Below are 13,332 nucleotides of genomic sequence, written 5' to 3'. Positions count from 1 at the left end.
CCTGGAAAAAAAACAACCACCCTGCCTTGCCCTGAGCCACACGCTGCTGGATCTAGAGAATCGCCGGCTCCAGCCCCGCCTGGGCGATTGGATTCCTGGCTGCTTCATTTGCAAAGATTTGTTCTTGTTATTGCTGCTGCCCTCCTGGCTGGAGGGAAGTTTCTCTGCCCTGGAGAGGGATCCGGCACAAAGACGGGGGAAGACGGCTGTATTCTGGAGCACCCGTTAAACGCCTGGTGCCTGATTCATTCCCTCCCCTTCCACCCCCTTTTGCACACACACGCTCACGCTCTCTTTGCAAATTGTTGCAGCCCAGCCTTGGTGGCTTTGCAATCTGCCGCCTGCAACGCGCGTTTGTTGGAAAGCTAGCTAGCTTCCCTCCCCCCAGCCGCCACCGACCGGGGCACGAGCTCTCGGCTCCCACGCGCTGGATTTCCCCGCAGGAGGCGGAGGAGGAGAAGGCAGGGACTGGGAGCTTTCCTGAAGTGCAAAGCTGCTGCTGCTTCTGCTCCGTGGGGTTGTTTGCAGACAATGGGGAACTGACACAGCCCCCCCACCCCGAGAAAATGTGTCTCCTGGAGATTCCTCGCGGCCTTCGGTTCCCTGGATCCTGCTGATTCCGCGTGGAGCTCCGAGCAGCTCGGGCTGTGGTTTTGATTTGCAATGTGACCATGGCAGCCCTGTGTCGGGATGCCGGCTCATCACCTGCCCCTCCTAGCCTGTCAACGCCTTGAGCCTCTCAGCCCTGACCAGGGATCTTCCCCGGGGGAGTCCTTCCTTCCAGCGCCAGGAGATGGAAGGCAGCCAGTGACCCAGCAGGGCTTGGGGTGGGGGCTAGGACCAGCTTCCCCTCACCCCTCCTAGCCAGACCACCCTCCATCTGAATCCCTGAGAGACCGGCTCAGCTGCTGGGATTGAGCCCTCCGGCCTCTGGACACCTTTCTCCGTGAGGACCCCACCGAGGAGATGAGAGGGAGATGATGATGATCGACACGCAGGTGAGCTTGGCAGGGTGGGTTTCTGCAATGATGTCCTTGTCTCTTTATGCCAGTGAAGTGGGCTTAGCGGGATAAATACTTAGCTGTCCTGGGTTGGCACAGTCCCAGGTGGCATCATGCCCCCATCGCTGGGGAGATCCAGGTGCCAGGTCTTACCCATGCTGCTGCTGCGCCGGGATGCCCAGGGTCAGTAGAAACCACCTGTGTCAATTAGAAGCCATGGGATAGATCAGTGGATCCACCTTCGCTGCCCCAAACTGTCTTGTCTGATGCACTGAGTCAGATGAGGTGGCTCATGTTTCCTTTCAGAAGGCCTGTGCGCTAATTGTATTTCCTATAGATACGTGTGCAGGGTACAACCCCGACCAGGCAGCCACTCGGCTTCTGCCACCACATGACAGCATCCACGAGGTTTCCAGTAGGTGTTCGTTGAAGGTTTCGTTAAAGCCCACGTCTGTTGCTGTTGGCTGGCCCCTGGGCTGCTCTGTGCATGGGGCACAGTGGCAGTAAGGGGGGTATGGCCTTGCTTGCTGTGGGTGGGGCCAGGGGACAGACAACACTGAAATGGAAACAGACCACAGCAGGCGTCCTCAGTAAGGGGAAGTAACCACAGGACTGCTTCTCAGTCCCAGTTCTTGGTCTCTGTGTAAATGTCTGAAGACCCACTGCATGTGCCAAAGGAGGTGGGTCATGGAAAGGGGAAAGACCAGATGCTTTTAAACTGGAGACCAGCAGTTCTCAATCTGTGGGTTGTGACCCCAAAGTGAGTTGCAACCCTGTTTTAATGGGGGTCGCCGGGCTGGTGTTAGACTTGCTGGGGCCTTGGGCCAAAGCCCAAGCCCGAGCCCTATGGTCTGGGGTGGAGGGCTTCAGCCCTGTGTGGCAAGGCTCAGGTTACAGGCCCCCTGCCCAGGACAGTGGGGATTGGGTTTGGGCTTAGGCTCACCCTGCACCCCCCCCCCCGGCAATGGGGCTTGGGCTTTGCCCCCGCCCCACTGCCCAGGGTGGCAGAGCTCAGGTGGGCACAGGCTTTGGTCCGCCTCCTGGGGTCGGGTAGTAATTCTTATTGTTAGAAGGGGGCTGTGCCACAATGAAGTTTGAGAACCCCTGCAAGAGACGCTTCAGAACTGGTGGGCAGCAAATGCTCCTGAATGGTGAGACTCTGCTCCACCAGGTGCAGGGCTTGGAGCCACGTAGGCAATGACTAGGCCCAAGAGACATTAGAAGGTGTCAGGCCCCCCTTCATAGTCCTTATGCCCCAAACTGAGCACCGTCCCAGCACCTTGATGGGGCAGGCTCAAGGTGAAATGGGGCCTGGGCAACCAAATTGCAGGGCCTCAAACCCTCTGCTGCTATTTCTGGGAATGGGTTGAAGTTGGAAACATTTGGAGAGTGGGCCCTGGATTGGCATGAATCCTCAACTGGCCCCTTCCTCCCACTCCCGCCCTTCACCTGTCAGCTAACCCCCAAGAACTTGAGTGTTCAGACAGATGCACGCCTGGGGCCGGATGCTGAGCTCTCCCACCAATCCTTCAGACTGAGGGGTCTGATCCTCCACTCTCCTGGGCTGGTGAAACATCACTGACTTCAGTGGAATTCCCCCTGGATTTACACCTGTGCCCGTGAGAAGAGACTCTGGCCCTGAGCATGGAAGCACCCCCTCAATGTGGTCAGCCTTGAAGCACTGCCTGGGGTGTCTGGGCTGTGCCTGTAGCATGCACAGGAGGAGGGCCTGCTGTGTGAATTTTAGATTGATGCTCCCCCTCTAGATCCCAAACGTGCACATGGACCAGTCCAGCGAGTGACTTCCAGGCTAAATCCAACTCCTAAAGGAGGAGGCAAAAGGTCAGCTGAAGGGAGATCCCTGCCTCTCCCTTTGTTGGAGGAATTAAATCGGCTTTTGGAGAGAAGGGAGTGATTGTTGCGTTGGCAGATTCAAAACAGGAGGAGCCTTTGATAACACACTGATCTCCAAGGGCTGGCGAGCGAGGCTGGAACCAAACTCCCATCAGTTCCTTTTCTCTAGTGTCGGCCTGAACTTGAGCAGAAATGGGGGCCTGGCCTGGAATGACTCTGCCTCCAGAACTCCTCCTGGCTCTCAGCTGGTCTGCAGCGCCTTGGACTTTGGTACCCAGGAAACTGGCAGAGGAGTCCAGCTGGCATGAGGTCCTGGTGGGGACATTCTGAGTCCTTCACAGACTGGTTCAGCTGTTGTATTTGAGACCCCTATTTCCAAATGTGGGTGCAAGTCAGTAGCCAGGGGAGCCCCTTTAGACTTCAGGTGCTGGCAGGTCAGGGGGAGGAAAGCAATCTGTGCAGACAGCGCCAAGACAGACCTCTGGCAATGGTTGTCCTCACACTGTAGCCCAGTGGGGGTTCTCCCCTAGGGCCTAGTTTGCTCGGAGAGTCCCTTCGGGGTTTTCCAAGACCATTTTCCCAGTGTCTTTGGGTTTGTGTTTCTCTCTGTCACTCTATGTATTTCTGCTGCGCTCCTTGTGCTGGGCTGTGGGGCCGCTAGGGGCCGTGGAGGCTGGTGGGAAGCAGCGTTCCCGGCCCTGCGTAGGAATCCTGGAGAAAGCTGCATTGCCCACAGACTCAGGCGGGGTTTCCAATACATCGCTATAGCAGTGATCATTCCGGAGGATGCCAGCCTGCTGTCTACTTTGTGATGGCCGAGGTATCATTTTGCCTACCATTGCCTCAAACTCACTCATGGCACAGGAGTCGCTAGCCAGCCTCCTACACACACCAGCCTAGGGCAGTAGGAAGAGAGGAGTCCAACTGGAGGGCAGGGGGTGCTGGGGTAGGGTGAGGTGGGGGCAGATAACTAGCGATTTCATAGAAAGTGCAAGGCAGTATTAGAGAAGCTGAACCCCCCCCCCACCCCCCGCACCCCCCGACACTGGAATGGCCCAGGGCTGCAGGGTGACACGCTGACGCTTGCACAGTCTCAGTATCACGGGATCCGTAATGGGCAGAAATGGAGAGGAGTCCGAGGACTTGGGTTTTAATCTCTTCCGAAAAGAGCGGCTTGTGGCTTCATCGACCAGCTTCAGTTGATGCTGGGTGGACCCAGCTCCTCTTTGTCAGGGAGGCAGGAGGCGGGGCTGGCTCATCTGCACGATGTTGATGGGAAAGGGGGATTGTTTGCCCATTTTGACAGAAACTGTCCCCGGTGGTGTTTGCTTCTCTCTCTCCACACTGGACTGGCTACAAGCTCCTTTATATGAAGGTCTCGCTGGATGGGATTTAGTAGTGTCCCTAACCCATTCTACCCCCATCCTGCTGAGTGAAGGACAGGATCAAGCCACAGGTTGCCCCACAACCTCATATCCCACTGCTGGAGGGGGAAACCCGGCCAGTCAGTGAGTGGCTCAGCCCCCATTCCCTTCAGTGGAGCTGAGCAGCTCACCTGCTCCCAGGCATAGGCCTCAAGCAGCAGTTTGTGCCGCTGGTCTCTGGCTGGTGGTTGTGGCGGATGGATGTGCCCAGGAAGGAGGTGGGATGGGCTGGGATCTGAGCCAGGATGGTGGAGGTGGAAGGGCACTGCTCAAGTGCTACATGGACTTGCTGGCTAGCAGCTCTCTGTAGACAAATGCAGTTGCTACGGGGCTCCTGCCGTGGCTGGGAGCCGCTCTTGTGCCCCGTGGTGCTAGGGGCGCACAGGTAAGAGGTCACGCTGCATCGTGAGGGTCCCCACGACTTGCAGCCATCTGGGCATCAGCCAGTGTGTGCACTCGCCTCTCCAGTGTCAGCCCTTGCAGCAGATAAATGGAGCAGGGAGGGAGCTGACGGCTCCGTGTGATGCCTCCCCAGCCCCCTCCTTCCCTCCTCAGGGTAATCATGCTTGAGGGTGACATTTGTTGAATTATTCTTGAAAAATCAACACCAGTAAAAGGTTAGAAAAAGGGGGGAGAGGGGGGATTTCTGGTCCCTTCCTGGATCCCTGACTCTCTGGGAACCTGGTGCCACAGGAGACCGCTCGCAGCGTTGCAGAAGCAGAGCTGGGCTCCCACAGGGCTGCAGCAAGCCCCCGCCTCAAGCCCTGGCCACAGTGGGAGAGATCAGTGCTTGGGAGGGCTCTAGACGGGTGGCAGTGATGTCGGTGGCTCAGTAGGGGTCGCTCCTCTCTCTGCGTCGATGTCATGTAGGCGTGTTGGAGGGCAGAGAGGGCTCCTTTGTGTGCAGTGTTACAGGTCCCACTGCAGTTCTCTCCTCTCCTGATTGATTATTTGAACGTTGGAAGTGATAGCAGGGGCTGGGCCTGAGCCCTGTGAGGTTTGGCCCCTGACCTGGATGTGCCCAGAGGTTAGGGTTTGTCTCTGGGGGTTGAGCCCCATTGTCGCTGTCTTACAATCCTTTGTCTCTGATGTTACTGTTACAGGCAGCTGCTCTGATCCGGGTCTATTTTCTTGGAACAGGAATGGAACTACCATGGGGGTTGGGGCGGCTGGGCAATACAAAGCCCCCACAATTGGTATGGGGGATTCAGGTCCATCCAGCAGGCACTAGGACCAACCTGAGCTGTGCCCCATTGCTAGAAATGACCCAGGAGGTCTCTGACCTGCTGCACCTGAAGAGCTTGACTGTCCAGCAGGTGGCACTATTGCTTTCTCTATGGAATATCAGCTGGTCACCTCTCATGGGTCCACTGGGAAATGTGACCGACCTCCAGGGCTTGAGCTTGGTGAATCCCTGTGACTCTCCTCATCACGCTTGGGTAGCTCACTGCACAGGGGCTTGCACTTCCCCAGAGGAGGGACTGGCAGAAGGTTGGGGAGAATGATCTTTGCATCTCAAAGATCTTGCTGCCTGAAGACAAGGTTTGCTTTGCCATTGATGGTGGTGATCTAGGGTGACTAGATGTCCCAGTTTTATAGGGACAGTCCTGATATACAGGGCTGTGTCTTACATAGGGGGCCTATTACCCCTCACCCCCGTTCCTATTTTTCACACTTGCTAGCTGGTCACCCTTTAGTGGTCATTAATACAAAGTTGCATTTATTAAGCAAGGCAGTGGCTGTCCCATGCACACTTAGCTAGGAGATCTGGGTTCCATTGTCAGTCCTGCCACTGACCTGCTGCGTGACCTCAGGGAGGTCATGGTAACAGCTATGTGCCTCAGTTTCCCCATCTGTAAAACAGAGATAATGATACTGACCTTCCTTTGTAAAGGGCTTTGAGATCCCCTAATTAAAAGGACCATATAGCCGCTAGGTACTATTTATAGACATCTTGATTCAAAGCCCACTCACCGTGGTGAGAATCTTTCCATTGACTTTGATGGGTTTTGGATCAGGCCCAAAGTACCTTTCTGACCAAAGGGCTACAGAGTGCTTAATAAACTATGCACAGAAGTTACTTCACCCAGCCCTGAAATGCAGCAACTTCTAGGGTGGGGCCTAGCAACTGTTTAACTACCACACTACCCCAGTTTAGGACAGGAGGTGAAGAAGTATCCTCTATCCCACTAAAACTGCAAGGAGGGCTTAGGTATGTGGAATGTACTGATTTCACCCATGTTGGAGATAAGCTGGCACAACTGAGTGAACATCCCAGAACCTAAGTGTTACATTTCAGAGAGTTTAGGAAGGCAGAGCGGACTGACTGGCATTGGAATGTACCCAGGATATTCTTGCCCAAGGTGTTTATCTCAATAACTAAAGCTCTCTCGAGCATTTTGTTGGGATTATTTCCACTTGAATCCTCTCTCCCAGGATCTCAGTAATGGGTGCTGTGATGCAAAGATGACTGTTCCATGGGTGAGCACAGCATGCGGCTCTGCCACCTCTGAGACAGATCTACCATTTTATTAGGAAAAGCCAAACCAAGCCTTCATTTGACACATGAAGCTGGGGACCAATGGGGGCCCTGCTGCTGTGGCTAGAATGTAGAAGAGAACGGTATGAAACCAGCATGTAAGGAGCAGCACATGGGGCTCACCTCTTTTCCTCAAGGACACTTCAACCCATCAGAATAATTCTTTGCCCTTCTCTGCCCCTTCCCTCTATGCACCTCCCAGTGTTTCACGAGCATTTATATCTTGCATCCCTATGAGGTCGAACTGTATTCTTGTCCCCATTTTACAGAGGGGGATACTGAGACACAGGCGTGGTGGAGCAGAGAACAGACCCAGGAGTGATGACTCTTGTCCCTATGCATCTGGGGCCTGGAGTTAGAACCCCTCCCTGGCCCAGGCAATAGTGGGGCTAGATATTGTTACGGGAACAGCCTCCCCTTGCGTTGAGAGTTCTCCCTCGCATGTGCAGGATTTATTCTGCCCTGATGGTGGGCGTAAAACCCCCTGTTAATGCTGATGGGACACATCCAGTGACAGGAGAGAGCTACATAAGGTGGTACCCTGTTCTAGCCATCTCTTCCTTAAAATGCACTGTTCACCTGCACTCATCTGAGGTCCTCCTAGGGCACGAATCTCAGAATGCGGCCCTCCGTTACTATGGTGATGAGGGCTGTATAAGTACTTGGATACCAAGGGCCTCCTCACCATAGTATCCCACTGCTTTGTTCTGAGGTTCAGATGACTGGGGGCAAGGTGATGCATTTTTATGGCAGCCTGGCACAAAGCTTACCAGACAGAACGTACTCCTCATTGGGGCCGGAGCTGCATGAAACGCCTTTGCCTTTGTCTGCCAGGTCTAAGCCCCTGTGCTGCTGGTATTCGCGTTGGCGGTGCCTTCGGCTGAACCGTGATAGAACGTACTCTGCTCACGCTTGTGTGCGTGGAAGCCTACGTTTGGGACGCATGGTTTAACCCAGGTGACTGTAGCATAGATGGACATAAGGGCTCTCAGCTGATGGTTGATTATTAGTCTGTATTTCAGTATTGTCCAAAGGCCCCAACTGAGAGTGTGGCCTGCTGTGCTGGGCTCTGCACGTACACATCGTGAGATAATCTCTGCCTCAAAGAGCTTCAGTCTAAACAGACAAGATGAAGGTTGAGAAGGGAAGTGGAGGCACAGAGAGGTCACATGACATGCTTAAGGTCATGCAGCAGGTCAGTGGCAAAGCTGGGACTGGAATTCCGGTCTGTTGATTCCCAGTCCAGTGTTCTGTCCACTGGACTGTGATGCCTGGAAGGAAACTGACCTGCTCTACAAGGTGGCTAAAGAGGTGGGGGTGAAGAGGCCCCAGCAATGAGGACGGCACTTCGCCCTGTTGGCTTTTGGCAGAGGCTGCTGTAAGAAATTCCAGCTGCCAGCCATTAATGTGCTAAGCGCACCGAATTTACCACATGTCCAGATCCTTTCTGAATGGAGCCATTCCCCGCCATCACCACTTCCCAAGTGACCTAGTGGCAACAGCGGGGAGAGCAGGCTGGTCCTTGCTGGGTTAGCCGTGGCTGGGAATGTCCGACCGGCTCAGCCCCGGTCAGTATCGCTGGATGAATTCCCAGCAGGTCTGTGGTGAGATTGCAGATGTGATATTCCCCAGGGATCTGTGCTGCTAGCTGAGTAACTTCTCTGGACCCTGTTGGCTCGTAAAGCAGCCTGGGAATGACTGTGCATTCATCCCAGGAGGGATGTCTAACGTCCATCAAGCTGGCTTTCTCCTTTGTATCGGATGTTCTGTTCTCCACTTTCTTTTGTGTGCCTGCCTTGTGCACTTTGGCCATCAGTCAAAAAAATGTTTGTAGACACGAGCTGACGTCAAGGGCTGCCTGGTGACTGCATGTCACTAATCACAGGCTTCCAAGACAGAGCTCCAGCTCCCTGGAGGCCTGGTGCGGCAGCGGGAGTTCATCCATTTAGGAGATCGTTGTAGTACCCTGACAAATTTATGGTCTCTGACTCCTCTTCTGTTGCTGGTCTCCTCGGAGCATGACTGAGCTGGACAGAGATGGGATGTTGGGTTACTGTGCTGGGCTTTTCTTTCTGAGTCCAGGGCTGGCAGACATCTGCAAATGAGGGTGGGTGTGGGATAGCAACGAGGTGGGCTATGTCTCCATTACACTGTCTGTCCCAAGCAGGATAACAACCTTCATTATATTGCCTAGAGAGAAGTATCTTCAAGGGGATAATTAAGGGGAGAGGCAGTGAGACAGAGGAGGTGAAGGATGAGGTAAAGCACCCGGGGTGAAATCGGAAACAGCTCAAATGCATGCCCATTACAGAGCTAAATTGTCTGAGGTACTGACACAATCAGCCAACCCTTTCCCCTGCCCCTCATCCTGGCTTCTAGCCATGACTGGAAGCTGACGCCATGTGGGACCCTGTACCTGAGGGATCTCCAGCCCACTCCTGGAGCCTCGGGAGCTTTAGAGAGGTTCTGAGACTTGGTGGCAGAGTTCTGGGATGCTCTTCCCAACCTGGATGCCAAGCCTTCCTGAGCTTCCCCAGCGAAGAGTGTGAGGAGGTGGTGAAGACAGGAGGAATGGAGGTGAGTGGTGGTTAAATTTCTGGAGGGAACTGTCCAGGGGACGCTCTTCTGTGTCGAGATTCAAGCTAAGGCGCCGTGAGCTGGGCACACCCTCCCCCAAGGTTCATGCTACCTATTATTATCCCTCTGCCTCGACATATACCATCTCCCTCTCCGCCCCTACCCAGTTTCTCAGGATGATGAGAACCTGATGTTCCTTTTCTCCCCCTTCCTCCAAAGCTGCACCCCTCTGCCCCCAGCTAAAAATGCCCTGCCCCTTCTGGACACAGGATGTGAACTCTGTAAAGGTCGCATCCGACACATTGTAACTTGCCAAGTCATCCTGCAGAAAAAGAATGGGTTGGCCTGTCCATCAGTTTGGCACCTGAGGATGGATAGGGGTGGGGAATTCAGGGGTGTCTCGCTGTGCCTGGGAGGGTTGTATTGGACCCCTGTGAAGATCTCCAGGGTCCATCCTGTTGTGTACCCCTGGCCTCGCTGCTGCCATATGATGCCAGATTTCCAGCTGTGTGTTTACTGTCATAGGAGTGAAACAGCCGCTCTGCAGCGTGTTCTGTGCTCATGGGCCCGTGCGGCCTGTGCTTCCAGCCTCCCAGTGCAGCAGTGAGGAGTGCTGGCTGGAGACTTTGCTAGTGTAAATAACTGTGACAGGAATTTGGGAAGGAACCTAGGATTGCAAGTCAGTGAAAGGCCAGCACAGCAAACTCTGGCTCCTTCCCTGAGAAAGGAGGAAATGGCCCATCCAGAGGATACTCTCTGACGCAGTGGGTTATGGAGACCTGGCTCTGAGAATGGCTTTGAGTGAACAGGATTTTGGCTGAAAGCTCAGCCTCTGTCTGGTTCCTTCAGGAAAGGTGGTTTGATGGTTGGGGACCAGGCAAAGGCCAGGGCTCGAATAGCTGGGTGTAAAAGGTCAGGATGAAGGGTCCCAGAGCTGGAACAGAAGCGGAGGCTGAGAGTCAGGACTGAGGTCCCTTGGCGGGGCTCACTGGACAAGAATAGCAGAGGGTGCACCGGGTTCAGGTGGAGGAACATTGGCAGAGTTGTGCGTGAGGAGCCCTGGGCTGGAATAGCTGAGGATGGGAAGGCTGCCGGTTGGGACAGTGGTGCATTGGCAGAGCTATGGGCAGGGAGGATTTGATTTAAATCACTAGTCAGGAAGACTCAATTCATTCATGGATTTCTACATAAATGTGCATTCTTTTTGGTTGTTATAACCTTAATACATATTCTTCACAACTCAGAGATAGATGTAGATTTCATTTTTAGAAGGTACACACTATACATTTTTAAAGTGATTTATTTTAAAAACTTTTCAGAATAGTTTTACAGCTATATCAGAAAATGAATGATTGTTTGATTATTTCATTTACCAAAGGTAATTGAAGCAGATATTTATGATGTAATTGGGAAGTGAACTATCTCCAATTCATCAGTTAATCATTAATATTTGGAGGATTTTCTTGGCATGCTCTATTAGGAGGAGAACATCACCAGACAGACATTTAAATCTTTTTATTTAACTAAAACAACATTACGTATTCTGGATCTTTTTCTTCAACAGCAAACATATTTAACAAAATAAGCATATGAATTTTTGAATTTATTTAAACATTCAAGCTTTTTAAAATCAGGTTTGTTTTTGTTAAAATTGTTTTTAACTAAAATAGTTAAAATGAAATATTTAAAAAAAAATCGACTGTGTCAGCCAGGTCAACATGAAAAACTTAAAACATTGGCTTCTGCAGCTAACTCAGTCATCTTCACCTTTGTTTTCCTGTTTGTTCACAATCTGGAAAAGAAAAACAAGCTTTCCTGCTTTTTCAGGTCCCAAACGATTTCTCAATTTGGAATGAATTAGTCCAAAGGAGGAAAATATTCTTTCTACATTGGCAGAAGAAGCTACTTCTGTTAAAAGTGATATTATCATTTCAACAGTCTCTGAATCCAAGTGCTTAAGTGACTTCCACCAGTTCACTGGTGTGACTTTCTTTAAAACATCATCAGCAAACATATTTCTTGAATGGTTCTTATTCCCAAACTGGGTCTCTTTTATGGCCTGCTGCCATTATAGGTTTTCCCTTCTAGTGAGAGAATGGTACGGTAGATCTCGAATCAGTGAAGGCCACACTCAGAAAGACCTCAAGATTTCTGGAATATGCTGCTCAAACAGTTTCACTTTTGTTTCTACTGCCTGTCCTTCCCGTCTCACATTCATCTCCAGACTTCTTCTCCTTGTCCAGATCTATTCTGCCCCCAACAATCTTCTATTCGTTGAACTTTTGAAATGTTGCACTTTTAGAGAGAGGTAGGGGATTGACTCTCTGTACACAAATTTGCAGCGGGACAGTAGGGTTGAGGTCTGTTATTTCTCACCTCTGTTTGTTTATTTTATTTTATTTTGTTTTTTGCTGTTAACAAGCATGTTGTCTCTGGAGACACAAATCCATTGTTTGAGAACTGCAAAACTAAGCATCTCTAATGGTATCTTCTAGACTGAGCACTGAGTCCCTTTGGGTAGACAGAAAGATTAACCTAAATAATCTATACAGAAGCCCCTGGAACCCCATAAAATTGGGTCCCTAATCCATGAACTATTGGAACTCATTTACAAAGCTTTCTTAAACATGACATGAATATATTGTCTCATACTATAGAATTAGAATTTATAATCCCTATTCCATGATGAGATATCTTTGAGCTATAATGTACCTTAATTCAAACGATCTTTAGATAGTTTTTTCCCCTCAAAAAGCATTTTATCAAAAAAATCTGATTTAAATTTAAAAAATCTGATTTTTATTATTATTCTTTTAAAAATAATTGATTTGTATCCACCCTGGCTATGGAGAATTCCCAGGCCGGAAGAGCTCAGTGGGTTAGTTGGTCAGAATTGCAGGGGTTTCTCTGTGTGTGCGGTGGGTGCGGGTCCAAGGACCCGGAGGAGCCGGGGTGCTGCAGGGCAGGATTGAAATACGCTGGTCGAGCCATGTGGTAACCTAGCCCAGCTGCACTGAGGTGCTGAGAGGACAGAGCGGAAAAGTCTGCCAGGAGGCATAACGTGAGGTGAAACCAGGGCAGTGTGAAGGCCCTTGCTAGCAGAGAAGGTGTTTCTCCACGCTGGCCTGTCGTGTGGCTTCAGCAGCTCAGCGAGCGCTAGTCCCACAGCAGAGGTGCCTCCGAGTGCTGCACTGTGCCCTTTTGGCCGACAGGAAATGGAAACGCCCTGAGTCTGTTTCTCGGCCAAGCGCTCTGGAGCAGCGGGGCCTGTGCTGCTTGGCAGTGGTTGAAAGTCCCAGTAGGCTTCCACATTTCCATGGTGATGGGGGGGAGTTCCTGGCAGCCGCACTGTCCCCAGGGGCATTGAAATGGCACGGCTGGAGCGAGCTGTGCTGCGTTGTGATCAGTGTACTCCAGTTCCTGTGGCTCTGTAGCCCAGTCACAGCACAGGCAGGATGGTCACAACTCAACCCCATACGGGCCAAGACTGGGTCACTCCCCTCACGGAGGCCAGATTCTTGTGACCAGAGACAGAATAATAATAAGACTCTGCCCTTCTCCGTTAGGAGCACTTTAGAAACAGCAGCAGTGCCCGACAAGGCCTGTCGATATCATCATGCCCATTCTGCCCTCAGGGAAACTGAGGCACAGAATGATGTAGCAACTCTCCCTAGTCCCACAGTGAGCCAATGGCAGAGCAGGGAGCAGATTGCTGATGTCCTGACTTGCAGCCGTATGCTCTAACCACTGGGCATGATTCATCCCAAAGGCTAAGTGGGACTCAGATCTGCCCGGACAGACCATTCCTCCCACCTTTCTTCCTCCTGCTTTTCTATCCCAGAGGAGGATCCTCAACCCAGCACCAGCTTGAACCATTGTACTCTGCCTCTTCACCTGCTGCACTCCAGCCCCCTCTGAGTGTGGAGCCGCTGTTGGT

At 52.0% G+C, this 13,332-nt stretch overlaps 1 protein-coding gene across 1 annotated transcript in view; it reads left to right on the top strand.

Moving 5' to 3' along the window:
• The first annotated feature begins 222 nt into the window (after window positions 1-222).
• RALGDS (ral guanine nucleotide dissociation stimulator) overlaps window positions 223-13,332 on the top strand; it is a 104,196-nt gene continuing 91,086 nt past the window's right edge. The window contains exon 1 of the mRNA XM_032779061.2: window positions 223-998. Coding sequence (XP_032634952.1) covers window positions 978-998 — 21 coding nt within the window. The 5' untranslated portion in view covers window positions 223-977. The remainder of the gene's footprint in view (window positions 999-13,332) is intronic.

This window comes from Chelonoidis abingdonii, chromosome 24 (genome assembly GCF_003597395.2).
Source record: "Chelonoidis abingdonii isolate Lonesome George chromosome 24, CheloAbing_2.0, whole genome shotgun sequence".
NCBI lineage: Eukaryota > Metazoa > Chordata > Testudines > Testudinidae > Chelonoidis > Chelonoidis abingdonii.
The sequence above is the reverse complement of the archived record's forward strand: the minus strand, read 5'-3'. Positions and strand labels throughout refer to the sequence as shown.